The 27,535-nt window shown below is 47.6% G+C and overlaps 3 protein-coding genes across 5 annotated transcripts in view; 2 read left to right on the forward strand and 1 right to left on the reverse strand.

Moving 5' to 3' along the window:
- ZSCAN26 (zinc finger and SCAN domain containing 26) overlaps positions 1 to 27,227 on the forward strand; it is an 81,496-nt gene extending 54,269 nt beyond the window's left edge. Inside the window, exons 1-4 of one of the 2 annotated variants that reach the window (XM_019714119.3) lie at positions 17,493 to 17,816; positions 22,897 to 23,325; positions 23,572 to 23,665; positions 25,508 to 27,227. In XM_019714119.3, the coding sequence (XP_019569678.3) occupies positions 22,912 to 23,325; positions 23,572 to 23,665; positions 25,508 to 26,484 (1,485 nt within the window). In that variant the 5' untranslated portion in view covers positions 17,493 to 17,816; positions 22,897 to 22,911 and the 3' untranslated portion in view covers positions 26,485 to 27,227. Of the gene's footprint in view, positions 1 to 17,492; positions 17,817 to 22,896; positions 23,326 to 23,571; positions 23,666 to 25,507 lie in introns of those variants that run through there. The other variant, XM_088799723.1, reaches the window with a different exon arrangement.
- On the reverse strand, positions 2,957 to 11,379 carry LOC141568661 (zinc finger protein with KRAB and SCAN domains 4-like). 2 transcript variants are annotated; one of them, XM_074319156.2, is made up of 5 exons: positions 10,978 to 11,379; positions 9,581 to 9,725; positions 7,848 to 7,930; positions 6,581 to 6,704; positions 2,957 to 5,429 (listed from the first exon to the last, which is right to left on the reverse strand). In XM_074319156.2, exons 1-5 carry the CDS (start codon positions 11,377 to 11,379, stop codon positions 4,567 to 4,569), a joined length of 1,617 nt encoding a protein of 538 aa, XP_074175257.2. In that variant the 3' UTR covers positions 2,957 to 4,566. The 2 variants fall into 2 exon arrangements, with proteins under 2 accessions (XP_074175257.2, XP_074175258.2); XM_074319157.2 differs by lacking the exons at positions 7,848 to 7,930; positions 9,581 to 9,725.
- On the forward strand, positions 11,741 to 13,623 carry LOC109435925 (NKAP-like protein). Its single transcript, XM_019714139.3, has one exon. It carries the CDS (start codon positions 11,741 to 11,743, stop codon positions 13,307 to 13,309), a length of 1,569 nt encoding a protein of 522 aa, XP_019569698.3. The 3' UTR covers positions 13,310 to 13,623.
- Positions 27,228 to 27,535: the final 308 nt, after the last annotated feature.

The following is a 27,535-nucleotide window of genomic DNA, read 5'->3' on the forward strand; positions in this document are numbered from 1 at the left end:
AATAAGTGATGAAAAAACTAAATATAAAATAGCTTAATGCCTCTTTTATCTCTGTACCAACCCGGTATCTCTAGAGAAATAAGAATTATACATACAAATTCCAAGCTAACGGTGACAGTGGCTACCTTGGGGAAGTAAGATGAGACTAAGGAGGGAGAGGATGGAATTTCATCTTTATTAATTTTGGCCTTGTATGAGGTTTAAAAGAAAAACAGATATTTTTATAATAAGCATTTTCAATAGGTAGTGGCCTATGCTTCATCTATGTTTTCAGTTTAAAATGTGTATGGGCCCCCCCCCCCCCACACACACACACACACAACATAGAATTCTGGTTATGTGATTCACTTGTTGAACTGGATGCCCAGGAAATGGGGGGTTAATTCCAAGGTGAGACAAGCGCGGGCGGTGGGAAAACGAGACGCGGCCTGCTAAAGAGATCGGCGGGGTGGAGAAACTGGAGGCATCCTTTAACGACCGGGGATTGGGGGCTTGGAGGTGCCGGGGGAGGCGGGGGAGGGGGGGGGACGAGAGGCGGGTCCTAGAGTGAACCGGCCGGGGGTGAAACGAGAGGTGGAACCCTTGAGAGGCCGGATTTGACAAATGACACACGGAACCCTAAAGTGATTGGACATGGGAAACGAGACGCGGAGTCCTAGAGGGGCCGGCGGGGGGTTGGAGGGCGGGGCCGGGCCGGGATTTAAACGAGGGGTGGAGTCCTAGAGCGGCCGGAAGGGGGCTATAATGACAGGCGGAACCCTCGAGCGACCGTGTTTGACAGAGGAGACACGGAACCCTAAAACGAACGGACAAGGGGAAGCGAGACGCAGCGTCCTAGAGGGGCCAGCTGGGGCACATGAACGAGACGTGTCATCCTAGAAAGGTTGAAAAAAACCAAAAGAGGCCAAGTGCTAGAGCGGCCGGACTTGGGAAATGGAATGGGGAAGTTTAGCTGGCTGGATTTGGCGAACAAGAGGCGGAAGCCTAAAGCAATCGGACATGGGAAGCGGGACGTTCAGTCCTATAGCGACGGGTGGGTGGGAGGGGAGCAAACGACACGTGGTGTGCTAGAGCGGCCGACAGTTGGAATCGATATGGACCCTGGAACGATGATCGGTGGGGAACGATGTGCAGAGTCCTAGAGCGGCTGGACTAGGAAAACGAGATGCGGAACCCTACTCGGTTGTATTTCACAAAAGAGAGGCGGAACCCTAGCACCGCCGGATATGTCAAACTGGCCGGCAGAGGTTGGGAAGCGAGTGGCGGGTAAAATGTGAGGCGGAACTCTCGACAGGTCGGATTTGACAAAAGTGACACGGAACCTTAAAACGGCCGGACATGGCAATCGAGACGCGGAATCCTAGAAGGGCCGGCTGGAGGGGGGGGGCGGGAGGAACGAGACAAAGCATCCTAGAGGGGCTGGAAAAGCGACACGGAGTCCTAGAGCGACCGTCGGTCCCGGAAACGAAATGTAGTATCCTAGAGTGGCGTGTGTGTGTGTGGGGGGGGGGGGGGGGGGGAATAAACGAGAAACGGAACCTTGCAGCGGCTGAATTTGACAAAAGAGACACGGAACTCTAAAGCGACGGACATGGGAAACGAGACGCGCGACCATAGAACAACCAAGGGTGGGGAACGAGATGCAGAGTCCTAGAGAGGCAGGTCTTGGGGGAACGAAATACGGAACCCCATTCGGCTGGTTTTGGCAAAGGAGCGGTGGAACCCAAAAGCGGCCGGACATGGGAAACAAGAAAGGAAGTCCTAGAGCGCTGCACAGGTGGGGAAAGAAGACTCAGAATCCTAGAACGACTGGGGATGGGGAAATCAGTGGCTGAACCCTCGAGCCGTCCGATTTGACAGGATACGCAGAACTCTAAAGGAGCCAGACGTGGGACTCGAGACGCGGAATCCTAGAGCGGTCTGCGATGGGGGCAAACGTGACGTGGCGTCCTAGAGCGGCGGGACATGGGAAACGAGACGCAGTCCTAGAGCAACACGCTGCCTGGGCAACGAGACGCAGGATCCTAGAGTGGCGAGTTGGGGGAAGGGGCGGCGGAGTGAGAAACGAGTGGTGGAATCCTAGACGGTCTGGGGCGGGCAAAATGAGGGGCGGAACCCTCGAACGACCAGATTTGACAACGCGCGGAATCCTAAAGCGGCCTAACATGGGAAACGAGATGCAGAGTCCTAGAGGGGCCGGTTGAGAAAGGGAAACGAGACGCGGCGTCCTGGAGTGAAACGAGGAAGAAAGTTTCCTACAAGTGCAAGAATCCAGACTGAAACGCAGAACTTCGCAGCAAGGGAAACCCTCCAAAGGCGCTATTGCCGACTCTGCTACCAGGAGACCCTGGATCGAGGGAGGCTCATAACTGATGCCATGAACTTTACTACCAGTGCTTGAGGCCTTTGTGAGCACGAAGGAGCAGACACTGAAGCTGCTGGTGCTGGAGCCTTTATGTCCTTCTGTCCTGGGGAGCTGCAGGGTGGGTGCAGGAACACTGTCCAGAGAGTGGGGTCGAAGCTTTGATTTTGCTGGAGGACGTGGAGGAGCTCGATGAACCCCACCATGAGGTAGGGAGGGAGATTTGCCAGGGGAAAGTACATGTGGGTCACCAGGAACCCTTGTACCCTCTGCTTTTTTCACCTCCTTAACTTTGGTGATTAAACAAGACCCTGCTTCCTTCTTTCTACGAAGTGTTTCCTCAGGCAGTTCATCTCTTCAAAAGTCAAATTTTGTGTCTTTGTTTCCAGATGGTAACCTGCAGATACAGACAAGAAGTCCTTTCTAAAGAGACAATGCCTCTGGGAGAATCGACCTCACTGAGACTTCACTGCTGAGAGAGCAGAGGGGAGAAAATGGTTCAAGTTTTAATGCTTTAATACCTGAAACTACTTATTTTCTAATAGCTTGGAAATAACGCCATGTGTTATCTGTTTAAGAATTCACTCAGACATATGGAATAACCACATGGTTTATTACATTTATACAAATAAGTGACATTTGGATTGTTCTGATTTTGTTCCTAGACCCTTGAAAATCTTGAAGTACCGTAGAAATTGGAATAAAAGCAAGGCTTTGGAAAGGTGCAGAGGATTTATCCTTTGCATGATGACTCAATTTCTAATAAAGTCCGTAAATATATAGGGACATCTCATAGTGTTCAGCCATTACTTGGGAAAGGAGACCAGGAACTCTTGCTATGTTCAGATTCCAAGGTGGTAGACTGATGTTGTAAATACCGAGGGATTGCTGAGGCCAGAAACCAAGTGAGAAGCGTGAGAAGGAGCAGAAATGAAAGTGATTTGTCAACAGAAAGTTCCCAGGAAAGTAATCATTCTTTAACATTTCTGTAGTAGCAATGCCATTTGAAATGTACAAAATAGATACTGTGTATATGAAGCTGACTGAAAGTCTTCAGACCTAATTTTGGCATATCGTGAGGAACAACGAGATTAACTGGGTGCTTAGAGAAAAGTAGATAAATTGAGTTTACCAAGTGGATGAAGTTCTCAGCTGTGAATAATTGAGGTGGAACCTAACGTGATTTAAGATATCATTACAAGATAAGTTCAAGACTGTCAGTTACCAGACACTTTTTAAAGATAGTTTCTATTTTATCATTAAACAATTGACATTCCAATATATAGAGCTTTGGCTAACAAAGTATTTACTCCATTCCTCTATCAATGTCAGCATTTCCAGGTGATTTACACAGCACTTACTAGTATAAACAGATCCTCACAAAATTCATAATCCTCATATTCTGACAAGACAAATGTAGTTTTATTTACCTGAATGTGAACAATCTTCCCCATAGAGTAGCAATATTAATATGGAATAACGTAATTAATGTTGACTGGAGAATGGAGTTGTATGGATGGAGCTGTCCCAAGATGTCTTAATGACCAAGAGGCTGTTTCAGGCATTCTCACTGTAAGTGAGGAACATACTGGTGAAGAAATATGCATTCCTCCACCCCTACTCTGACAATCCTGTGTACTTGGCAATGAATGCACTCAATTGACCCAGAATCTAGAACCTCAGAGAATTAGACAAACAAAAATGGCCTTAGATAGAAATCCCTAGAAATCTAGACACCAGATTTCCCGAGAAATGAAGGTCAATGCAGTGGTCTATTTAATAAACATTTGTAGCACCTACATGCAAGGCACAATGGTGGGGTAGAGACGTCACTGATCCAACCCACTGGTGAAGGGTTCACAGAGGCAAAATGAGGGGTCAGAGAGCAACCCCAAATCAGCCATCTACCCAGGATCTGTCATCAAGTGATGGCTGGGGGTGGTGAGTCAGTCTGGAAGTCCTTGAAGTCCAGGAGGTGAGAGCAAATCACTTGAGGTCCTACCTCTTCCAGACATCGCTTCCTTTCCAACGAGTTTTTTTCTAGTCACCTTCTAGAATGTAGAAGATAATTCATCTCAGCCACGCGCTGTATTTTCCCTCACACACACACCTGACGGTGTGCATGGGGCAATACATCCCCAGCCCAGTTTCTGTAGTCAGGAAGGGTTCCAGGGTGGCTTCAACTTTGGCACGTATGACGTAGGTCACCGAGACAGAATTGTTTTCCCAACGTGGCTCCTCTGATGTTGAACAAGGTATGAAGTCCGGGTGAAGCCTTTTCCACACGCATCACACGGATACGGTTTCTCTCCAGTGTGGATTTTGTGATGTTCAATAAGGCTTCTACTCCTGGTGAAACTCCTCTCACACTCATTACATCGATAAGACACGGGAGCCTCCACGTTCCCCTCGTGATTCTCCAGTGTCCCCTGACTCTCCCAGCGCTCCCCGTGTTCGGGATCCCGAACGCTTTTATCACTATGGATCTTCCGATGTCTCAGGAGATGTGAATTCCGCCTAAAGGCTTTGCCACATATGTCGCACTGGTATGGCTTCTCCCCAGTGTGGATTTTGTGATGTTCCAGTAGGCTGCAGCTCTGGCTAAAGGTCTTTCCACACTCATCACACTCGTAGGGCTTCTCCCCAGTGTGAGTTCTCTGGTGCTTGATGAGGTTTGAGCTGTGACTGAAAACCTTCCCACATTCGTCGCACTCATAGGGCTTCTCCCCAGTGTGGACTCTCTGGTGAATGATGAGAGCAGAGCTCCCAATGAAGGACTTGCCACAGTCCTCACACTCGTAGGGCTTCTCCCCAGTGTGGATTCTCCTGTGCTTAGTCAGGCCTGAACTCTGAGCAAAACTCTTCCCACATTCCTGGCAGATGTGCCGCCTCCTCCCCGTGGGGCTTTTCTGCTTTCTGTGTAACCTGCCCTCCTGCTCACCAGGTTCTGCACCTGCAGGGATCTGGGCAATGGCTTCACCCAGGTGGCGCGGGGTCTGCCCAGGCTCCTCTTCTGGATGTTTCTCATCTCGAGGCAATTCCCTGATCTTAGTCTGTATTTCACCACCTGAAATACCAAATGACGAGCAACTATCAATTATGCCCTGCCATGGAAAAAAGCTCTCAGATGAGTCCCAGGGAGGTGGAATTATGGAGGTCTGTATAAGCCGTGGATGAGGATTTCAGTATAGGAATCAGGATGGAAATGAAGAGGAAGGGGTGCTCGGAGGAAGAAGGGTCCAGGCTGAGAATGGAGGGAAGGGGAGTTGACTGCACTGGGGACACATGCAGAGGCTCCAAGTTCTAAGGAAAGTGAGGCAGGGCCATGCACCTAGGGCTGGATGATAAAATGGCTGGGCAGAAGGTGGTAGCAGGCAAGGCGAGGGAAGGGCTTCTGTAAGAAACAGGCAATGGAACTCAGAGATTAGTCACTGAGCGATGAAAAGCATGCCGTGTTTCCCTGAAAATAAGACCTAGCCGGACAATCAGCTCGAATGCGTCTTTTGGAGCAAAAATTAATATAAGGCCTGATCTTATTTTACTATAAGACCGGGTCTATATAATATATAATGTACTATAATATATAATAATATAACAGAATATACCAAGTCATATTTTATGATAAGACCTGGTGTTATATAAGACCGGGTCTTATGTTAATTTTTACGCCAAACAACACATTAGAACTGATTGTCCAGCTAGGTCTTATTTTCAGAGAAACAGGGTAGTCATCTCTGCCCTTATCCCAGGCAGAGGCACGGTCCCCAAATAGAACTGGCTTCTGCACTGAGAGAGCTGAGTCGGAGCCCCCACGGTGCCACTAACGAGCTGTGTGAACTCAGAAGCCAGGCCATCTGGGAGCCTGTCGACGCTCATCTCCAAGGTCAGGCTCCGTCGTCGTCAGTCTCCCAGACACTTCGAGCTCTCCCACTCTATGGTCCCCCGGCCCATGACCTGAAGAGACCCCGCAGCTCTCCTCGCTCAGGGCTAGCAACGCTGATCTAGCATCTGCGATGAGCCAGGCCCGTACTAGGCGTTGTATCCGCATCCTCCCATTTAACCCAACTAGAACACTGACAGGGCAGGGAGGAAAGCCCTGTCAGAGAGCTAGTCCATAACAGGCTTCTGAATGCAAACCGTGGCTTCTAACAGCCCAGTTGGTTCAAATACAAAGGAAGCCAGGAAACCTTACGAGCAATCGGTGCCCATCGCTCTTACCCAGGGAGGTCAGAGGGCCACCGTCCTCCTGCCTTTCATCTCTGTACGACTTCACCTGAGATGAATCCAGCTCTGTCCATCCAGGGGACACAGTGAGAGCCACATCTTCCATTTTCAGCAGCCCCTGCAACAACAGGGAATCCCACCTAGTTCCTTTCGTCCAAAATCACTCCCACAGCTGACACACGCAAAGAATGAACATCCCCTGAAAGGGGCCCTGTGAAAAAGAGCCTGCGTGGCACCCTCTGACCCACTTAATCTGATCTCTAATCACGTGGGCCATTTAAGGAAAGAACTATTACTCGCATTGAGGTAAGTACTTCCCTTAATACCTAAACAGTCCAGAAAGTGAAACGGTTTGGAAAATAAGGGCCAACACAGTGAAGAAAACGAAACCAAACCCAAACCTTTCAGAAGATTTGTGCTGTGTTGGGACAAAGTGGGGCGGGGGTTCGTTTACGTTACTCATTTTTTTAAATACAACGAAATCGAGGTCTGAGGGGAGAGAAGGCAGGGAAGAAAATGGACACTACAGAGCCTCAAACACTCTCTTCGAGGGCCTGAAGAACTGGGTAGCAAATTAAAACCCAGTGTAAGTAAAAATTGTTCAGGCTGTATTTCTAAGTTTAGGTAAAAGAACATGCCCTATCTGTCCCCTTAAGTGTAAGTCCCTTGAAGGCGGAGGCCATGGGTTTTTAATCGCTCACTAACAGGACACTTTTCAGAAACTTTAAAAACAGAACCAAACAAAACCACCATCACAGAAAGTCTTCAGTTTGATTTGCTATAGCGTCCTTCTGGAAGAAGAAAATCCCTTTGAAAAAGGAGCTGACCAGAGAGACAGAATAGGGAAGATCTGGGGAACACAGACAGCCCCCCAAGCTACTAACAAAACAGGAAAAGGCTCTGGGAAGAGAGCAGCCGTCGGTCACGGAGTGGTTTCTCCTAGTTATGAGTCAGCCTATCACAAGTCATCGTGATAAAGTGACTGTCATCCTGTTGCTTACTTAATAATCGACTATAATACAAAGCGTTCAGAAGCTCTTAACCATCTGTGTAAGTCAATTTTACTTTTTGGAGGAAAAAAGACACAGCAGGACAAAGCTTTCCGCCAGGCACCAAAAAGAAGCGAGGAGACGGTCGACAGCCTCGGCACAGATGCAGACATGAAAATCCCATCTAGGACTGGGGTTGGGGTCTAGGGTGGAACCCCATGGCAGCACACAGGAACGGAGGGCACGGAAGAGGGAGAGGGGCTCCAGCTCACCTGGGACTCTGGGGTGAGCCCGGCGGCCACCACTGCGTGCGCTGTATAGCGCCCGCCCACAGCAAGCCCAGGCACCTGCAGAGCTGGGAAGGAGAGAGGCCCTGGGTGAGATCCACACCCTCGCATGCAGCCTCCCTGCCTGTGGGACCCAAGTTCAAATGCTGGGTTTGCACCTTCCTGCCAGGAAGTGCCTGCTCAGTGCTCCTTTCCAGAATTCCTGACCCCACCAGCTCCGTCCTAGGGCCCCAACGTGTGAGGTGCTCTGTAGCTGGATGAAAACTACAGAAACAGGCAGGCTGCTCGGTAGGGATGGTGTAGTGAAACCAACGTGAAAACAAAACGGAGCCTTCCGTTGGAAGATGCTCTAGTCTTGATCTTCGCCGGGATAAGGGATTAGAGGATTTCTGTTGGTGGTGTTACAGTGCCTTTCGTAGCTCTGGGGTGCTTTTTGCTTTACTTTTAAAAACCTCGAGGAGCCAGACAGAGCTGGGCCCAGAAAGGAGGAAACTGGTGTCTGCTCATATAGAACTTGCTCATATTCGAGAAGCGAAGGGGAACTTTTATAATTTAGAAATAAGGACTGCGTGGTGTGACTGGCGTGTCCCAGTGTCGTGTGTCTTGGGAATCCACCCACGTGTTCACAGCACAGGGCGAACCCCGGGAACACGGAGCAGTTTCCTACTGAGTGATTTTCATGCTGTTCTCGTTACAGACCGAGGGTTTATGCTCTTCTGTCTGCAGCTGTCCTACAATCTCGGGACTATTCCGGCTGGCTTTACCGATTCTGCCTTATCTTCTTCACGGCCTTTACCGGTGCCTAAAATGGTATTACGAATGTACGTGCTATCTTCCTTACCGGAATGTAAGCTCCATGGCAGCAAGAAATCTGTCTTATGCTGCCTCCGCCCCTGGCGCCTACTGTACAGCTACGGTAAGGGACTGTTAGCATAAGGACTGCCGCTTTACGGTTAAGATAGGGTTAACAGCCCTGGCAGCCCTGGGCTCAAAAACTGTTACTTTAAAGTCAGAGTAAGATTAACAGCCTAACAACCTTGAGCTTAAAACAACCTAATGGCCTAATTGTTAGTTCCAGGATGTGGGCATAGAGACCAGATATTTTATCTCCTGATATAGAAGCTTTTAAAACGTATCTATTGTAAACTCCTTGAAGCATAGCACAATCTGCACTCCCTAAGACTTTAGAAATCACAGAATGTCTTAGTTATGTGAGAATTGAAGTTCATACTGTACTCCCTAAGACTTTAGTGATTACTAAGCACCTTAGAACTGCTACAAAAACCCTTAGCTTTATAGGCTAGGGGTCCTTTGTTAAAACCCGCTGCGTCGGGCAGAGACGGGGACCCCAGCTAGCTGGAAATAAACCTTGCTGTGTGACTTGCATTGTCGTGTGTGTCTCTGTCTTTCTGAGGGGTGAAAGATTCCCAGACTTAACACTACCACATAGGGGTCTCCACAAGGATATGTTAAATGAGTGGACACCACTGTGTTGTTAAAAAAATCAATTCTATCCAAACCCACATCTTAACGAAGTCTAATTTACTATATGCAGATTTGGTGAGGAAGGCTCTCCACCACTGATTGAAATTTCCCTTTTCGTCTCAGTCTCAAAGTCGGGTCGATCTGTGCTGGGCACGTGGAGCCCCCAGCAACAGATGCGCCTTGTCGCTAACCTGAAGCAAAACTGGACGAGGTCGGCGCGAGATAATCCTCACCTCTGTCTGGTGGGGACTGGGATCCCACACGTTCGTGCTCGAGCAGAGCCTTCATCGGCTGGAACCGGGCACTTCGTGACCTCCGAGCCGGTGTCAACACTGCCATCTTGCAACAGAGCAGCTGCCCCAGGTCACCACCTGGCACCTGGAAGTCATTCATTTATTCACTCATGAAACACTTCTATCGTGCTCCGCACGTCCTAGTATCTTCTCTTTTCCAGGCACTGCTTCTGTGAGCTCTACGAATATTAATCCACTCAACGCAAACAACTACCCTCTGAGCTGGGTATTATTGTTATTTTTGTAATGGGGAAACTGAGGTACAGAGTTTCCGTAGCTTGCCCAAGGTCACCCAGCTGCAAGTGGCAGTGCCACGATGGGAGCTCGGACGCTGTGGCTCCAGAGTCCGTGCTCTTAACCATAACTCTCTGATCCCTCGTTATAACATTTGTACTTCTGTGAAAACTCTGGCGCCTCAGACAACACTCCCAGCTCTGCCTGTGTGAAAAGCGAGGACAGTAATTTCTACCTTACAGGTTTCTGGGGACCAGTCAACAAGGTCACCGTACGTGAAAGCACCTAACGGGGCCCTGCGTGTGGTATGTCGGCGTTAATGCAGGCTTCCCTCCACACATTTATACTCAAATTCCTTTCTCACGTGCAGCTCCCACATCCTCTGTAAAGAATGAAGAGCCTGAGATAAGCGACTCGAAATGACTTTTCCGTTACGGGGCACGGGTGCAGTAGGTCCCCATCAAGAACCCTGGTCTCTCAGTCACTGGTTAGAAGGATCTGGCCACACGGCCTCGGAAGGAACGTTGACAAGGACACAACACAATGCAAAGAGGAAACCTCCTCCTAAAATACGCAAGAAGATGCAGGACAAAGTCAACCCATTTTCCACCAGAAGTTCTGAATCTGCGGTCCCTGGACTCCCTCCCACAGGAAAAACATCGATCTTTATTTTTACTAGAGAAGCAACAGAGCCACGTGGCATAAGCATACCCAGGGCTCTGTCATCAAGAGAAACTGCACATGTCCTCACATCACATCACAAGCAGGCAAATGTTGTCCGAGTCACGCACGCTTAGAACCTTGAAACGACCCGTTACTGGACCTGTCCCGAGATCTGCCTAGTAGTTAGTGCGCTCGTCTGAAAATGCGTATATGACGTTCCCACGCATCTGTGGAACGCTTGGCTAACTGCGGTCCCGCCCAACTGTGTTCTTCGGTGGTCCTCTCTATGTTCCTTTACACGTTTAGCAGGATCACTGTGAGAGGGGCCCGGGGCTACACCTCGCTGCCAAGGGGGTTCACGGCGCACACACCGCCACCTCGGGGTCTGAAAGGAACGCCCACACTCGTTCCGAGTTCAGGGGGAAACAGCGCGGCTCTACCTGCGGCCTGGGCTCAGGCAGCTGCCGGTCCAGGGACTCCAGAGCGGCCACCGCCGCGTCCCCGCTCTCCGGATGCTGCGCGCGCACGTGGGCCTGCAGCTCCCCGGGCAGGATGCTCAGGAACTGCTCCAGCACCAGCAGCTCCAGCATCTGCTCCTTGCTGTGCGTCTCGGGCCGCAGCCACAGGCGGCAGAGCTGGCGCAGCCGGCCCAGGGCCTCGCGGGGCCCCTCGGCCTCGGGGTAGCGGAAGCCGCGGAAACGCTGGCGGGAACGCTCGGGCCCCGGAGCGGGGCTGCGGCTGCAACTGGCCTCCTCCTCCTCCACCTTTACGACAAGAAGCCCCAACTGGTCGTCCGTGGACGGGGTGCCCAGAGTTTCGCTGGGTCTGGACTCTGTCGCCATGCTGGCCAGGGTGCAATCGGGCCCAAAACAACCCTGGGCGCAGCCGCGCACGGTTCTGCTGCAGTCGTGCCCCTCCACTCCCTCCTTGGTTTCCCACCCTGAACCTCACACGCCGAGGTGGTGACGACCGAACGCCCCCAGAAGCCAGCGGCGGCCCTGGCGGCCTGGATGGGAATCGCCGCCTCCCGGGCTTTCTAGGACGCTCCTCTCGGTGGTTGTCCCCGAGTTAACCCATCAGCGACCGTGTCCCTACCGCCACTGCAGGGCGGCAGCAGGGCGAGAGAACGCCAGGCTCTGTGTCATTGGAAATTCTCTGTAAGGTCCGGCTGTGGTCCCCAACGCTCTGATGTAAACTTGACTAATGAGCTGGCATGAAATCGACAAAATCGGACGAAAGTGGAGCAGGAGCACCTTCCTTTTCTCTGGAAACATCAAAGGAGCCGGGACTGTGGGAACAGCGGAGGGAGTCATTGGTGCGAATTCCTCTTTTTATGTTCCCACGGGGATCAGGTTGCGGGACGTAAATTCTAAGCACAGACGCAATTACTTGGCGTTACCCGCTGGGGACGGAAAGCCTCCGCGCCGGCTCACGGCCCACGCGCGGAGGGAGCGTCGCCCGGCAACCGGCCAGAGCGGAATCCGCGCCTGGCTGCTGGCCACCGCGTCTGCGAGCGCGGGCTGGTCCGCCGGCCGCGTTCTCTGCGGTAACCGTCCCGAGTTGACCCTGTGGTCGCCTGTGAAAGCGCGGCTCATGGCGCCAGTATCCCGGTCTCGCTACCCCGAGGACACGCCGGGCTCTTGGAGACGGCGACGCCCCTCGTCCGGGAGCGGTCGTTCCCGCTCTCACTCCCGCGGCCGCGAGGGCCGCAGGCGTCCGTGGGGTGGGTCGGGCGTCGGCGCTTCTGACCGGCTTAGTCGCTCCCCGCAGCGGCCCAGGTTCCGAAACTACGCTTTCTTGTCTTCTTCGATCTGTTGCGGTGCATACCACGACCGTCACCACCACTGTGCGGGGGACCGGCGGTGGGCGGAAGAGGACGAGAGGGTGAAGGAAGAGAGCGATCGGCAGAGGAGGCTGAAAGCGAGAGAAAGGATTGGGGAGTTGGGAGCTCCTGAGGTGTGGGGGCTGTCTCCAAAGTTTCCTGAGCCGGATTCTGACACCACAGTTGAAGATGAAAAGGTGAAAACTCAGAAGATGGGCAGTTCAGATTCCAGCTCCGAAGGAAAAAGGATAAAGACCAGTCGTTCAAAAAACAAAAAAAAGAAAAAATCCAAAAGAAAATATAGGAAATATTCTGATAACAGTGACGGTAATTCAGACTCTGACAGTAATTCGAGCTCAGATGATGGGAAAAGGAGAGCAAAAAAAGCCAAGAAGAAAGAGAAGAAAAAGAAACACAGAGAGGAAAAAAACAAGAAAAAGAAGAATAAGACTAAAAAGAAACCCAGTGACTCAAGCTATAAGGATTCAGAAGGAGAATTGCCAGAAGATATCTGGATTGAGCACTCAAAGTTTGCAGGTACCATGGATCTAATTGGTCCAGAAGCACCCATAATACACACCTCTCAAGATGAGAAACCTTTGAACTATGGCCATGCTCTGCTCCCAGGTGAAGGTGCAGCTATGGCTGAGTATGTAAAAGTTGGAAAACGTATCCCACGAAGAGGTGAAATTGGGCTGACAAGTGAAGAGATTGCTTCATTTGAATGCTCAGGTTATGTTATGAGTGGTAGCAGGCATCGCAGAATGGAGGCTGTGCGACTGCGTAAAGAGAACCAAATCTACAGTGCCGATGAGAAGAGAGCTCTTGCATCCTTTAACCAAGAAGAGAGACAGAACAGAGAGAATAAGATTCTAGCAAGTTTCCGAGAGATGGTGTACAGAAAGACAAAAATGACAAGTGAGGACTTTTGTTCTACAGCAGGACTTTGACCAACAACAATTTTATGTGACCAAAATAGTTTTAAAAGGCTTTATGGTGCTACTGTACCTATTGTGTTAGTAAGTCCTTAAGGAAAAAGCTGCTTTTTGACATCTCTTTAGCAATTTATTTTTAATTTTTAACATAAAAAGCAGTATGTGCACATGGTTTTCAAAATATTCAAACACTACAGGCGGAGAGTCAGTAAAATGACCTTCAAGGCCTTCATCCTTCTCCCCAAAGAAATCTCTTTGGTGTCTTCCATATCTGTCCATTATTGTAGAATAAAAGTTGATGCTATTAACCTGAGGGTTTTTTTTCCCCACCCCTTGTTGCCCTGACTTTTTATTTGAGGGCTTCGTTGCCTTTTGGAGCCATTCACTTACCCCAGGGAGAACTACAAGATTCTGGAAAGAACAAAGGTTTCAATTGAATGTCTACTTCTGGTTGCATTTAACAGACTAAATTTAAATTAAAAAAAAAATAGAGATTTACTGACTGATGTATTATAACTGAAAAGTCCAGCAGGAAGACTCGTTACCTATGTGGCTTTAATATAATAGGACTTTGGCTTCTTCTTTCTTCTCTATGGGTCATTTTCCTCTTCAGGTTGGTTTCCCTTAAATAAGAAAAGGGCTGCCAATGCTCCTGAGTTAGGTTAAATATTTCCCGGTCCACCTCTGAAGAGAGAAGAGAACATTTTCATCTTGGTGTTAAAAACAAGAATTCTGAGAATCAGCCTAATTGGATTAGCTTAGGTCACATTCCCACCCTCAAAAAAGATGTCATTGCCAGGGAAATAAGATGGCATATTTTCTGGAGCTGTAGGTTTATCAGCTCATGGGCTGCATGGGGAAGAAAAGGATACCTGAACGGAAATCAGGGCAATATTTGGGAAGGAAGGGATAGGCAACCAATAAACACCCACTACCGTTTTGAATGATTAAAAAAAAAAAAAGAATGCATGTACTGAATGCCAAAATTTTCTTGAAGGTTGGCCTTGACTATTAGAAGCCAAATACCTGATTTAAAGGCACATAGGGTTTATCCATAAAAAATAAATATGAAAGAGAAAAGATGGATATCCAGAGTGCTTGAGTCTTCAAAACAGTAGATTAGTGCCACCTGGACTAGGAGGAGAAAGAAAAATATGAAAAGGTATAAAGGAAGAGGCAATTGGTAGAGATCCTGAAAAGGAGACCAGATCAGGAGGGATCCACGTGGATAAGAGAGTTAGCATTGAGATACTAGCTAGCACCTGTGCTGTAGAAGACTTTAGAATGAGCTTCATTCATGGTCTATGATAAGGTCTTTGTTGTCATCCAGTGAAATCTGTCTTTACCTTGAGATTTCATTTCAACGCTAACCAAATAATCTCATTTGGATAACCAACTTTGCAAGGCTCGAGAGTCTGGTAAGCCCCATAGAGCTGACAGTGAGGGGATGGTGTTCTAGAATCTGGCAGGGCAGAGTTATGTGAAAGGGAACCTTTACCCCAGTATGTGACTTGATTGACACTGGACCACACTAGCTTGAGATTTCCCCCAAAGAAGGTCAGGGAACATTGGTGAAAGCCACCTTGTTAAATACATATATTTCCACTTTTAGAAACAAACTATACCACACTATATACATGGATATATACCTTGTGTTTTTTTTCCACTTACTACATCTTGGTGATGCTTTACAGCAAAGCATGTAAGTCTACCTCATTCTTTGTAATGACTTTACAGTATTCTAGTGTACACAAGGACCATATTTTATTGGATGTTCAGGGAGATTTCTATATGTTGTGATTACAGAATACTGTAGTGAAAATCTTTGTGGATGTATGAATGTATTGTCGTAGCATACTGATCTAGAAATAGAATTATTGGGTCAAAAAGAATCCTTTGAATATCCAAAATGGCCACCTAGAGATGGAATTATTGCATCAAAGGGAAGATATGTATTAGGTGCTTTCCATGTGCTAGGCGCTATGGCAGGTATTGGAAATAAACCAAAGAAGAACTTGGGCTTGATCTCAGAATTTTACATCACAGAATTTTACATTCTACTGGGGGAGACAGACTTTAAAAAGTGAACAAATAAGTATAAATTGTAGTATGTAATGAAGAAAGTAAGGAGCTAGAGACAGTAATAGGGGAAGTTTTTGATAGGATTGTCAGGAAAATCTAAGAATGTCACTATTAAGCTGTATGTGCTTTTAAATTATAATAGATATTGCAACATTTCCTTCCAAACAAAGCACACCAGTTTACACACTTACTGATATTGTACTTCTAAACCTTTTGATCTTTGCCAATCTGATGGGTGAAAAATGATTTCATTTTTATGTTATTTTTCTTTAATTAAGAATACAGTTGAGGGTGGCCAGATGGCTCAGTTGTTTGGAGTGGGAGCTCTTAACAACAAGGTTGCCAGTTGCATTACCACAGGGGCCAGTGAGCTGCGCCTTCCACAAGTAGATTGAAGACAACGAGCTGCTACTGAGTTGCTGGTAGGGCGGCCAGCTGGCTTAGTTGGTTAGAGCGTGAACTTGTAACAACAAGGTTGCTGGTTCAATACCTGCATAGGATGGTGGGCTACACCACCCACAAGTAAGATAGAAAACAATGACTGGACTTGGAGCTGAGCTGTGCCCTCCACAATTAGATTGAAGGACAATGACTTGCCTTGGAGCTGATGGGCCCTGGAAAAACACAACTGTTCCCCAATATTCCCCAATATAAAAAAATTAGATAAAAAATACAGTTGAGCATCATTTCATACACATGAGTCTTTGTAATTCTTTTTGTGTATATGTGAATTACCCACATTATAACCCTTGTCCATTTTCCTATTGGATTGTGATCTTTTTCTTATTTACAATAAGAACTTTTAAAATAATAAATTAACTCTTCATCACATATATTGCATATATTACCCCCTCTTATTTTACTTTTCAATTGCTCTGTCTGGCAGACTCTTTATCATATTGCCTTTTAAGGCCTACCAGGATTCTCAGGTTTGAAAATTGATTTGCATTAGTGATATGTAGTCTGTCCTGGTAAAAAACGGTACTACGATTTATTCTCACCTTATCTACCTCTACCCCTTCCAAAAGATACAGACTACTTAAAGTTGCGCAACTTGAATTTTTTTTTTTAAAAACAACCTCTTCTTTTTTAAGATACATTAAGGGTTTAATTTTCATGGGTTATCCAATGCAGTGCCAATAATGAAAGCCTTGATAATCTGACATTCAAGACACCAGCCATGGTAGGGAGTTTGAAAGGAGAAGTAAGTGAATTAGGATATATTTGCTTCCTCTTTAAATTAAATTTTGTTTACATAATTTTTTTGAAAGACCCCTTTTTAAAAAATAAAACCACATGAGTTTTCCCTTCAAGACAGACTATTAACTTTTAATTAATAAAATATTCGCATTGGCTGGATTGATTAGCTTAAGGATAAGTTTTAAATATATTCCTTTTAAAAGATATTTTCAAGCTTCAGACACTCAAAAAGAAAAAGGTAATTTCTTGTGATAACGAAATGTTTTTTTTCTTTTCTGTTAAGGTAATGTCAATGCTTGAAGTACTAAATAAATTACATGTCATAAAAATGATTAGTATGATATTTAATGGTGTTTCAAAACTATCAACTGATTAAACCAAAGTTTGTTCAGATTTTTAAAAGGGTTTATTTTATTCAAAAACTATGAAAATGCAGTTTGTGATGAGGCAGGTGAGAGAATATTTCTGTTTTCTTCTGTGGAATTTATTTCGGTAAAGTACTATCTGATGCTTACCCGCCCCCCGCCCGCAACCTGCATTCATTGCAAAGTATTATTTATTATTCTCTCCCACAATAGACTTAATTTCTTGTTACCTTAAACTTTTCAATCCAAATGTATGTTCAGTGTTCAATTTAATCTTGAAAATACTGACACGTTGTCGCCACTTTGATGACTCTATATTGGGGAGAAATGGTAAAACGTGTCTGTGTTTTAATTATGTGAGTGAGCAAAGTGGAAATGCCGGCCGTTTGTGATAACAGTAAACTAAGCTTGCTTGTTTGGGCATGAATAAAATAAATTTCGGCTTAAAAATGAGAAAACACCTAAGGTCGCGTAGACGCGGAGCGCCCGCCCGACCGAGGACACCACCGAGCCGCGGTCCTCCGGAATTCCTAGCGCGGCGTCCGTAGCGCAGAGCGCGTGCGCTGGGTGGGCGCCGACCGCTGCCGAGTCCAGACGGTGCGGGGGGCGTTGGGTTCTTCCTCCGGGGCCCAGCGGTGCGCGGTGACTGTGCTGCGCGCTGGGGAGGACCTGCGGCCCAGGGCTGAGGAGCAGCTCGTCTCCTACGGGCGCTGAGAATCCTTCCGCGACGGAGCGGCCGCTCTGACGGGGTGGCCGGGACTGGAAGTGTCGCTCCTGGGCCTACGAGACGGTGGAGCTGTGGATTCCATTAACTGGGCACCACCTTTTGCTGCATGCTTTGCATTCATTGAGCGCAATTTTAATACGTATTAAAGGTAAGCCTTAGAAGGTAATATTTGAGCAGAAACTTGAAGGAGGTGAGAAGACCTATGTGGCTTTTGGGTGCACGAGTTTTCTAGGCAGAAGGAACAGCAAGTGAAAAGGCCCGAAAGCGGGAGCTCATGGGACAAACTCGAGGACGCGCAGGGAGACCAGAGTGGTTGGAGCACAGTGAACAAGGTGAAGTTGGGCCAGATTGATACCGCAGAGATTGGAGGTTTGGGGACATTGTATTGTGTTAGGGATTTGGCCGTTTCTTGGTGTGAAAGTTTTTGGAGAATTTTGAGCAGAGGAAAAGCAGCTGATTGATGTTTCAAAGCATCTGTAGCTGGGACTCACGATGAGAATAGACTGTAGAGGGGCAGGAATGTGATCAGGGAAGCTTCAAAGTTAGGAGACTATGGCCTGTAACTCAGGTAGGAGATGAGGATATCTAGTATTATGAGAGAAGTGGTTAGTCGTGGTCAGATGGATGATCTACTTTGAAGGTAGAGCCAACAGGATTGGCTATTGGATCAGATGTGGGTTGTGAGAGTAAGAGAGAAGACAAAGACAAATACAAGGTGTTCAGCCTGTGGCTGGAAGAGATAATGGAGGAAAAATCTGAGGTTCAGCTTTGGGACCTAGAGTAAATTATTTAACTCTCAATGTCTCAGTTTCCATCTCTGTACAATGAAGTTAGTAATAGTATCTTCTTGGTAGGGTTGCATTAGTGCATTGAAGCACATAGAACAGTTGTGCTGGCTTGTTTTATTCAGCAGAGACATGAAGAGTAAATGAACATTAATTAGAAGAAAATTGGAAGTCTGAAAATGTTCTGGGCAGAAGGAGTTAAGATGTGGAAGGACCCAGGAGCAGGAAATAGTACTGCAAGTTAGAGGGGCTGAAAGTTCATTAGATCATAAGAAAATTTCAAACCATGTTAAATGTTTTGAATTTGATCCTAAGGGTAACGATGAGCCATTAAATTCAATATGCACAGCAAAGACATAATCATATTTCCTCTTTATAAAGATTACTGCTGCAGTGTGAAAAATAGATTGGTGAGTAACAGTCGCAACAGTCTGGATAGGAGAAGGTGGTGGCAAAGAGGACCAAGAGAAGTGGATGGTTTGAGAGGTACATAGGTGGACTCAGTAGAATTTGATCAATCTGATACACGAGATATGAAAAGAGGCTGGACGGGTCATGTTTTCAAGTTATATTTATGATATTCTGTGTTTGATATGTTTCATCACATCACAGAAATGAGCCACCGCTAATTCTACACCATATGACCCAATTGCTCAGGGCTCTCCACAGAAGCAGAACCAGTAGGCAGTATATAGATATGCATAAATAGAGATTCATCATAAGGAATTGGCTCACACAGTTCTGGAGGCTGGCAAGACCCAAGAGCTGCAGAGTGGGCAGCAAGCTGGACGCCCAAGAGAGCTGATGCTTTAGTTCCAATCTGAGTCCAAATACCTGAGAACCAGGAGGTTTGACGGTGTATTTACAGTCGGAAGGCCAGCAGGTTTAAGACCCAGGAAGAGCCGATGTTTCAAATCGAGTCCAAAGGCAGAAAGAAAGCTATGTCTCAGCTTTCTCTCTTACTTGGGGGAGAGTCAGACTTTTTGTTCTATTCAGACCTTCAATTGATTGGATGAGACCCGCCCACACTGGGGAAGCCAATCTGCTGTATTCAGTCTACTGATGTAAGTGTTAACTTCATCCAAAAATACCCTCAGACACACCCAGAATAATGTAGCAAATATCTGGGCACCCCGTTGCCGGTCAAGTGTTGTCAGATAAAATTAACCACCCCAATACCAAATTTTTATTTCTAGCTAATAATACCACTTTCTCGCACCTCCTCACTTCCATTAAGAATAGTAGTAGGGCTGGCCCTGTGGCTCAGGCAGTTGGGGCTCCATGCTTCTAACTCCGAAGGCTGCGGGTTCGATTCCCACATGGGCCAATGGGCTCTCAACCACAAGGTTGCCTATTCAACTTGTCGAATCCCGTTAGGGATGGTGGGCTCCACCCCCTGCAACTAGCAACGACAACTGGACCTGGAGCTGAGCTGTGCCCTCCACAACTAAGACTGAAAGGACAATAACTTGAAGCTGAACGGCACCCTCTACAATTAAGATTGAAAGGACGACAACTTGACTTGGAGAAAAGTCCTGGAAAACACACTGTTCCCCAATAAAGTCCTGTTCCCCTTCCCTAATAAAATCTTAAAAAAAAAAAAAGAAAAGAATAATAGTATTTGGCTTTTTAAATTTTAAGTCCATTTTTGACAAAGAAAAGTACACAACAGCTGGGAGTGTCATTATGTACATACCCAGGAATATCTAACAACAAGCTGTATTTGGAACTGAGCCAGGCGCAGCCACTAACTGAGTGAGACCCCATCCTGATGCATATTGATTCAAAGGCAAGTATCAGCTGTCGAAAGATGCTATTCCACTGATCTTGAGAGTGACTCAGAATCAAGAGTGTTGAGTCCCCACATACCAAAGGGCCTCTCCAAAAGATGCTGGTGGAATTATCTGAGTTCATTTTTGACAGGTGGGGTTTGAGAGGCTTCTGTGAGGTATCTAGGTACCAGATGGGCAGAGGGGAATATGGATGTGGCACCCTTGAGGTGTCTGGACAGTAAAGAAATCATCGACATAAAGATAGTAATTAAGTTACAAACATACCTGGCCTCTACATTACCCCTTCCTAGCTTCTACCCTGTTTCTCGCCTTCCATTCAGTGTTTTATTTTTTGAAAAGGAAATTTTTCTCATTCATTTCTGTTCTCCCTATCTCACTAACAAAATTGCCTTCACAGAAGTCACATTGACTGTGTTTTTTAAATTAAGTGCATACACATGACAGGTCTTAGATTAATCCACCTTCCTATAGCACTGCTTCTTTCTAATTCCAATTATAAATCATTGAATTCGTACTCCTTACAGTTATTACCTCATGTATCTTAAAACATCTCTTTGAATTAGGTGTTACCTGCACTTTACAAATGAGTAGACTAGGCTCCGAAAGGATAAGTAACTTGTCCCTGGGCATGCTGCTTGTACGCGACAGGGGTGGATGGGAACCCAGGCTTGTCTGAGGTGCAGGCCCTTCCCACCTCTCCATGTTTTCAGGAGTCGCTCTCCTCCGCCTTCTGGATACCACGGGCATTGTCCTGCGACCTCTCCAGTGGTTCCTTCTCACTTCTTTTCCTACGTGAAGGCGTCTCCTGCCTCCACCCCACATGACCAGCTACCAGACTGCCCTGCATGTGCCAGGCTGTCCGACAGCTCCGACTTCTCGCTGTCTGCAAAACTCTTGCCCTGTTTTCTAGCCTGCCTCACTTTTGTTTGTCTTTTAAGACTCAGAAGGACTCGCCTCCAGGAACCCTTTCCTGACCTGCTTGTGGGAGTAGGTGTTTCAGCACGATGCCATGCTCGCACCCTGGGGTGCCATCACCATGGCACTCATATGCTGGGCTGTCAGTGCTCATTCACCCGGACTTGAAAGCTGAGCAGTGGAGGCCGGGGGGCTTTTCTGACCTGTGCCTTGTACACAGCAGTCAGATGAGATGACGGTAAACGCCAAGCGTCGTTAGTTAATGCAGACAGTGGCCTCAGTGAACATAGCAGACTTACTTGTTCTGTGTCTTTCCCTCCACGCTATGACAATTTTCAAACCTCCAGAACAGTTGAAAGAAGAGTCCAGTTAATACTCTTTCCCCTTGTGTAGTAGCAGGTAACTAACTTCCTGCTGTGTACGCTCTTTCTCTTTCCACCACCCCCCAACACTCATTTTTTTCCTCCGGAAACATTTGAAAATAAGTTTTAGCGGCATCTCCTGAGAATAAGGACATTCTCTTATGTGACCACAAGATTCTGTAAAGTGCCAGGTACTGAATGTTTTCAGCTTTACAGGTGACAATCTCCATGGAAACCGCTCAGTCCTGCCAGGGTGCGCAAAGCAGGTGTCACGAGACCTGTGGCAGGGGTGTGGCTGTCTTCCAGCGGAGTCCTACACACAGAACAGGCTCGAGTCCTGTGACCCTGGTCGGCTGGGTCACAGTTTGCCTGCTTATCTTCATGTTTACACTTCTGAATTCTGCAAGATAAATTTGTATCTTTTTTTTTTTAACTGGAGCCAATTTTATGCATTGCTTTAATCTAGAACAGTACCTTCCCCACACCTTTTGATTTTAGTGAAATTGACTGTTTTGAAGAGTGCATGCCTGTTCTGGATTGATTTGAAAGTTTCCTCCTTGTTAGATTTATGTTTAACACTTTTTTTTTTTTTAATTGGGGAACAGTGTGTACTTCCAGGACTTTTTTCCAAGTCAAGTTGTTGTCCTTTTCAATCTTAGTTGTGGAGGGTGCCGTTCAGCTCCAAGTTGTTGTCCTTTCAGTCTTAGTTGTGGAGGGCACAGCTCAGCTCCAGGTCCAGTTGCCGTTGCTAGTTGCAGGGGGCACAGCCCACCATCCCTTGTGGGACTCGAGGAATTGAACTGGCAACCTTGTGGTTGAGAGCCCACTGGCCCATGTGGGAATCGAACCTGCAGTCTTCAGAGTTAGGAGCATGGAGCTCTAACCGCCTGAGCCACTGGGCCGGCCCCTATGTTAAAAACTTTTACTAAGGATGCTACATAGATGCGAAAGCACAGGGTCAGTTATCCTGCTGCTGGAGCTGCTGGGTTTGGTCACTGGGTTAAGTTTGTGATGTCTCCCTTTTCCTGTTGTAATTGATAAGCAGTAAGTGGGGGATGCATGAGACTGAGACTGTCCTGCCCCCACCGCTGTGACCAGCAGTTCTGCCCACTGGTGGCCCCTGATTGAATCAGTTATTTCGTCAGGGGTTGCAACATGAGGATTTCTCGGATCTATTGTTTGTGTTGTTGGCTGGTGGGCTCACATGGAACAGTTTTCTCATTTTCTCTGTGTGTTCCTTTCTTCGGAATTGTAGAGAGGGAAAAACAGACTCTTTCTGGGACATGTACACCCCCAATGAAGGGGTATTGCTGTTGTCACTGTTGCCACTGCTGCTATGACTGCATCTGTGATTCTTGCTCTTCCATGTCCAGGAGTGCCCCTGAGGGATGGCCACAGGGCTGTGGACGGTGCCCTCCCTGGCCCCTCTGAATCTGAAGAAGGAGGGGCTTCGGGTAGTGAAGGAGGATCACCGCTCTGCTTGGGGACAGGGAGTCCAGCAAGGAAGCAGCACGGGCCTTGCACAGGAGCCGTGGCGCGAGCAGTTCAGGCAGCTGCGCTATGATGAGGCCGGGAGTCCCCGCGAGGCCCTGGGCCGGCTGCGCCAGCTCTGCCGCCTGTGGCTGCGGCCTGAGACGCACAGCAAGGAGCAGATGCTGGAGCTGCTGGTGCTGGAGCAGTTCCTGAGCATCCTGCCCGGGGAGCTGCAGGCCCGCGTGTGCGCGCAGTATCCAGAGAGCGGGGACGCGGCGGTGGCCGCTCTGGAGAACATGGAGGCAGACACTGGGGACACAGGACAGCAGGTGGGAATGTGCTCTTTGCAGGAAAGCGCGCAGTGAGCGATGGCATGAGCCACAGTGGGACGCGAGTGGTTGAGCTCTGCTCCAGCCTCTTCCTTATGTGGGTTTTACCTTCCCTCTGCTGTGGGGAGACTGCCCGTCCCTGCTCCTTTGTCCCTCTGGGCTTTCTCTTTGCTCTCTTTTTCTAATGCTGAAGTTTTTCTCGCCAGCAGTTCTCTCCTAAACCCACATGTACCTAATTGTCCCCAGGACCTGGACCAGTCTAAGAAGCAGGATGCACGTGGGCAGGACGCAGGCCCCCTGAGAGCCACGCCCATGCAGCAGGGCCCAGCAGAGGGCAAGGGTAAGGACACTGGTGCGCCTTCCTGTATGCAAGCCGCCCTGTGCACGCCTGGCATTTTGCTCCCAGTCAGGTTTAGTGAGGTGTATTTATACGCTGTAAATTCCGTCTTTGTAAGTGTATAGGTCAGTGAGTTTTCACAGACATGAAATAACTACAGTCGTCTACTCACCAACACAATCAAGATAGAAGAGATTTCTATCACCCCAAACATTTTCCCTTGGGACCAATCCTTGTTTCTTTGTTGCACAGGCAAAACCAAAGCCTTCTCCTGTGTGGCTCTTCACCCCATTGTGCAGGGTGAAGAAAAAGCGTGCTAGTCCCTCACCCAAGGTGGAGAATTGTAGCACATGCTTCACTGTTCATTTTGTCTTCTGTCTTCAAGTTACTGTACCTGGCTGCTGTCCTTTCTCTCCACGAGCCACCTGGATTGTTGTTTTCTTTGACACTGAAATATCTTTCTAATCTCTGTCCTTCTCATTCTTCTTTCCCTCTTTCCAGTCCGATACAAGCTCTGCTCCCTTTTTTTGTTAGTTTTTTTTAGTGTCTGTCATCTTAGCGCCTCTGTTGAAGTAATGTCCTATTCATTTTCCATCATTAAAAAACAGACTCATTAGTGTTGCTCCCTCCTTAAAACCCTTCATTAGACTGAGTAATATTACATTTTCAGCTTTTTTTTTCTGTTTGAAACATTCTATTATAAAAAGTAAACAATAAAATTAAGAAAAAAATAGCACTTTCAGTGACTCTCGATAGCCATTAACAGAGGCCTCCCAGGTCATATTCTGACATCTGCTTACCTTGCAGCCTCGTGTTCACTAACATACGGCTGCTTCTTCTGGTTTGCTTGTGACCTTTAGCAGTAACAGTTCCACATCCTGGGTAAAACACCATTCCCAGAGCAATTGTGACAGTCAGTCACCCTTTGTGCCACCTGCTCACACGTCCCCCTCACGCCCATCTCCATCCTGTCTCCCATTTGCCCCTGGCACTTCTCTCTCTGAGCATCCCTGCCTCGTTTCTCCCGTCTGGAATTTTTCTTCCTCATTCTCCCTGACTGACTGCTACGGACCTTTGAGGACCCAGCTTAGATGCCACCTTCTCGACCTTCCCTAACAGTCCCCCAGTACTACTAGGTCAGGCTCCCCACCTGTGTTCCTCACCACGTTGTATTACAGCGGCTGTTTAACTTCTCTGTCTCCTGCCAGACAAAAGGGCAGGGCTTTTGTTTTGTTTCCGGAGTCTGTTAACAGCCCCTGACCTGGAGTCAATCCTCATAAATGTCTGCTTGTCGAATGGCTAATTTTGATCCTAAAGCCTTTCTTTACCAACGACCTACTTCCCCATTCAATTTTGGAGTCGGGCTCGAAAGTCCCCTTCTTCTGGAAGGCTGAAGGTTTCATTTACCTTTCTACAGTTACACAGCTTGTCATTGATAAAACTGGCACCACATCTACATTTCTTTATGTTCAGTTAAAGTGCCTTTCTTATTGGCCCCAGGGTCCTCAATAGACCTAGCATTTTAATTTTCCTGGTGGCAAACTGTTTTCAAGAACATATAACCATTCCCTTTAACACAGTTTGCTAGATTCCGTGTGCGTGTCACATGATAAAATTCAAACCGTGTAAAATAAGTCACCTCCCACCACAATCCCCCACACTTCCAAAGGAGGCCACTGCTAACAGTTTCTCATGTATCACCCTCTACGTGTTCTAATCAAACACAAGCACCCACATTTCTAGTTTGTACACATGGCTCGATGTAAAATTTGTCCTCCTAATTGCAGATGTCTTTCCCCAAGCACCCACAGCCAAGTAATTGGTGGCATATATTTAATGTTTCAGGTGAGGCAGCAAGGACTGAGATTGGGAGGCTGGTTGTAGAGACAGGCTGCTGTGGAGTGGAATCGTCTGTGAAAATACCTGAGTCCACGGAGGCTCGTTGTGAAGACTCTGACTTGGAAAGGCAGCAGGCCAAGTCCACAGCCACGGTGACCACTGACTGTAAATGCTCAGCACGTGGGGACGGAGTCATCCAGCACTCAGATCCAACTAAACATGACGGTGCGCACACGGGAGGAAAGCTCTGTGACTCTGAAGTGTGTCAGAGCGCCTGTCGTACTGGACGTCAGAAAATGCACTCTAGAGAGAAAGGCCACCAGTGTCATGAGTGTGGGAAAGCCTTTCAGAGAAGTTCACACCTTGTCAGACATGAGAAGACCCATCGTGGTGAGAAGCCCTATCAGTGCAAGGAGTGCGCCAAAGTGTTCAGCCAGAACGCAGGCCTGTTGGAGCATCTCAGAATCCACACTGGGGAGAGGCCTTTTCTGTGCATCCACTGTGGGAAGAGCTTCAGGCGCAGCTCCCACCTTAACCGACACCAGCGGATTCACAGTCAGGAGGAGCCCCGGCAGTGTGAGGAGTGCGGGAAAACCTTCAGTCAGGCCCTGCTCCTCACCCACCATCAGAGGACCCACAGCCGCTCCCGAAGCCACCAGTGCGCCGAGTGTGGGAAAGCCTTCAATTTGACCTCAGACCTTATTCGACACCACAGGATCCACACTGGAGAGAAACCCTTCAGGTGTCACGTGTGCCAGAAAGCCTTCCGCCTAAACTCGCACCTTGCCCAGCACGTGCGGATCCACAATGAAGAAAAGCCCTATGAGTGCAGCGAGTGTGGAGAAGCCTTCAGGCAGAGGTCAGGCCTTTTCCAGCATCAGCGATACCGCCACAAAGATAAAGCGCTTGCTGAGATGTCCTCTCCCTGTGGGACATCACAGTCCAGTAACCAGCACACAGCACTGCAGGAAAAGCCATGCTAGCCAGGTCTGGCATTAGAGGATTCTTGGCCAGTGTGGAGGCTATCTGCCTGCCTCTCCAGTTGGTTTTCCTTGGAGTCAGCTTGATGCCACAATAATTTGACCCTAGATGGTACTATGGGCTCCGAGTTCAACAGCAGTCTTTACTGCAGGATCTGAGAGCTTTTAACATGGCCAAGGCATGATGATGTACCTCCGAGTAGTAGAGGCTCATGACTGAGGGAGGGCTTTACAGTCAGCAGTGAATTAAGGGCCCACAGATTTACAGGCTTTAGCCGAACAAGAGCAGATGGATATTTTTGCTGCTGCTGCAACAGACACCTATCCATTAAAACTAACAATGTTTGGAAATGTACCACACTGAAAGGTACCTTACAGTGCAGGTTAATGGTGACCATTTCCCCCACCCCAACCAGCAGAAGCCTTTGGGAAAGCAGAGATAATCTAATCTTACCATTTCCCACCCTGATCCCTGCCACAATACCTCATCGATTCAAGTTAGCAATACAGGTTTTATTCACACTAGAGAAAAGACTTCATAAGTCGTTACAATCAACCCAAGAAGCTGCTGTCCTATTTGACAACTCCAGTGCCAGTATGCTGACTGCTATATAGGTACTATTCAGTAAATGTCTGGAAGAAGGATTTGGACTTTTTTTCTTTAATACTGGTGATGCAATTTTAAAATGTTGCTTATTCTGCAGTTCTTTGAAAATCAAACAATAAAGTCAACTTGGAGGAGACAATCTTTGTATTATGAATACCAAATGTCATCGTAGTGATGAAAAATACGAGGCCTAGGAGAGTCTGCTTCCAAGCCTGTCACCTGGGTGGTGAACATCCCTTGCTGATTGGTGATAGCTGCTTAGCATTCTGCTGTCTGGAAAAGGCTTCTCAGTCAGCCATAGGAGTGGGGACATAGTGAACCGTCGTGGATTGCTAAGGGTTTGGTTCAGCTGCATGTGGTTTAAAAACAAAAAGCAGGAGTGACTTCATAAAAGTTTGTTTTTCTCTTAAATAGAAAAGGCCGCAGACAAGCAGTCCAGAACTGGTA

This window comes from Rhinolophus sinicus, chromosome 7 (assembly GCF_057876585.1).
Source record: "Rhinolophus sinicus isolate RSI-liver-muscle chromosome 7, RSI-T2T, whole genome shotgun sequence".
NCBI lineage: Eukaryota > Metazoa > Chordata > Mammalia > Chiroptera > Rhinolophidae > Rhinolophus > Rhinolophus sinicus.

What these genes read in the sequence shown, in the direction of transcription:
- LOC141568661 (XM_074319156.2), bottom strand. Translation starts at nt 11,379, where the DNA reads ATGGCGACAGAGTCCAGACCCAGCGAAACTCTGGGCACCCCGTCCACG. An exon ending in CCAGTCCCCACCAGACAGAG is followed by an intron (nt 7,931 to 9,580) that starts GTGAGGATTATC and finishes TCTCCTTCCCAG; the next exon opens with CTCTGCAGGTGCCTGGGCTT. An exon ending in GGCTCACCCCAGAGTCCCAG is followed by an intron (nt 6,705 to 7,847) that starts GTGAGCTGGAGC and finishes CTGTTGTTGCAG; the next exon opens with GGGCTGCTGAAAATGGAAGA.
- LOC109435925 (XM_019714139.3), top strand. Translation starts at nt 11,741, where the DNA reads ATGAGCTGGCATGAAATCGACAAAATCGGACGAAAGTGGAGCAGGAGC.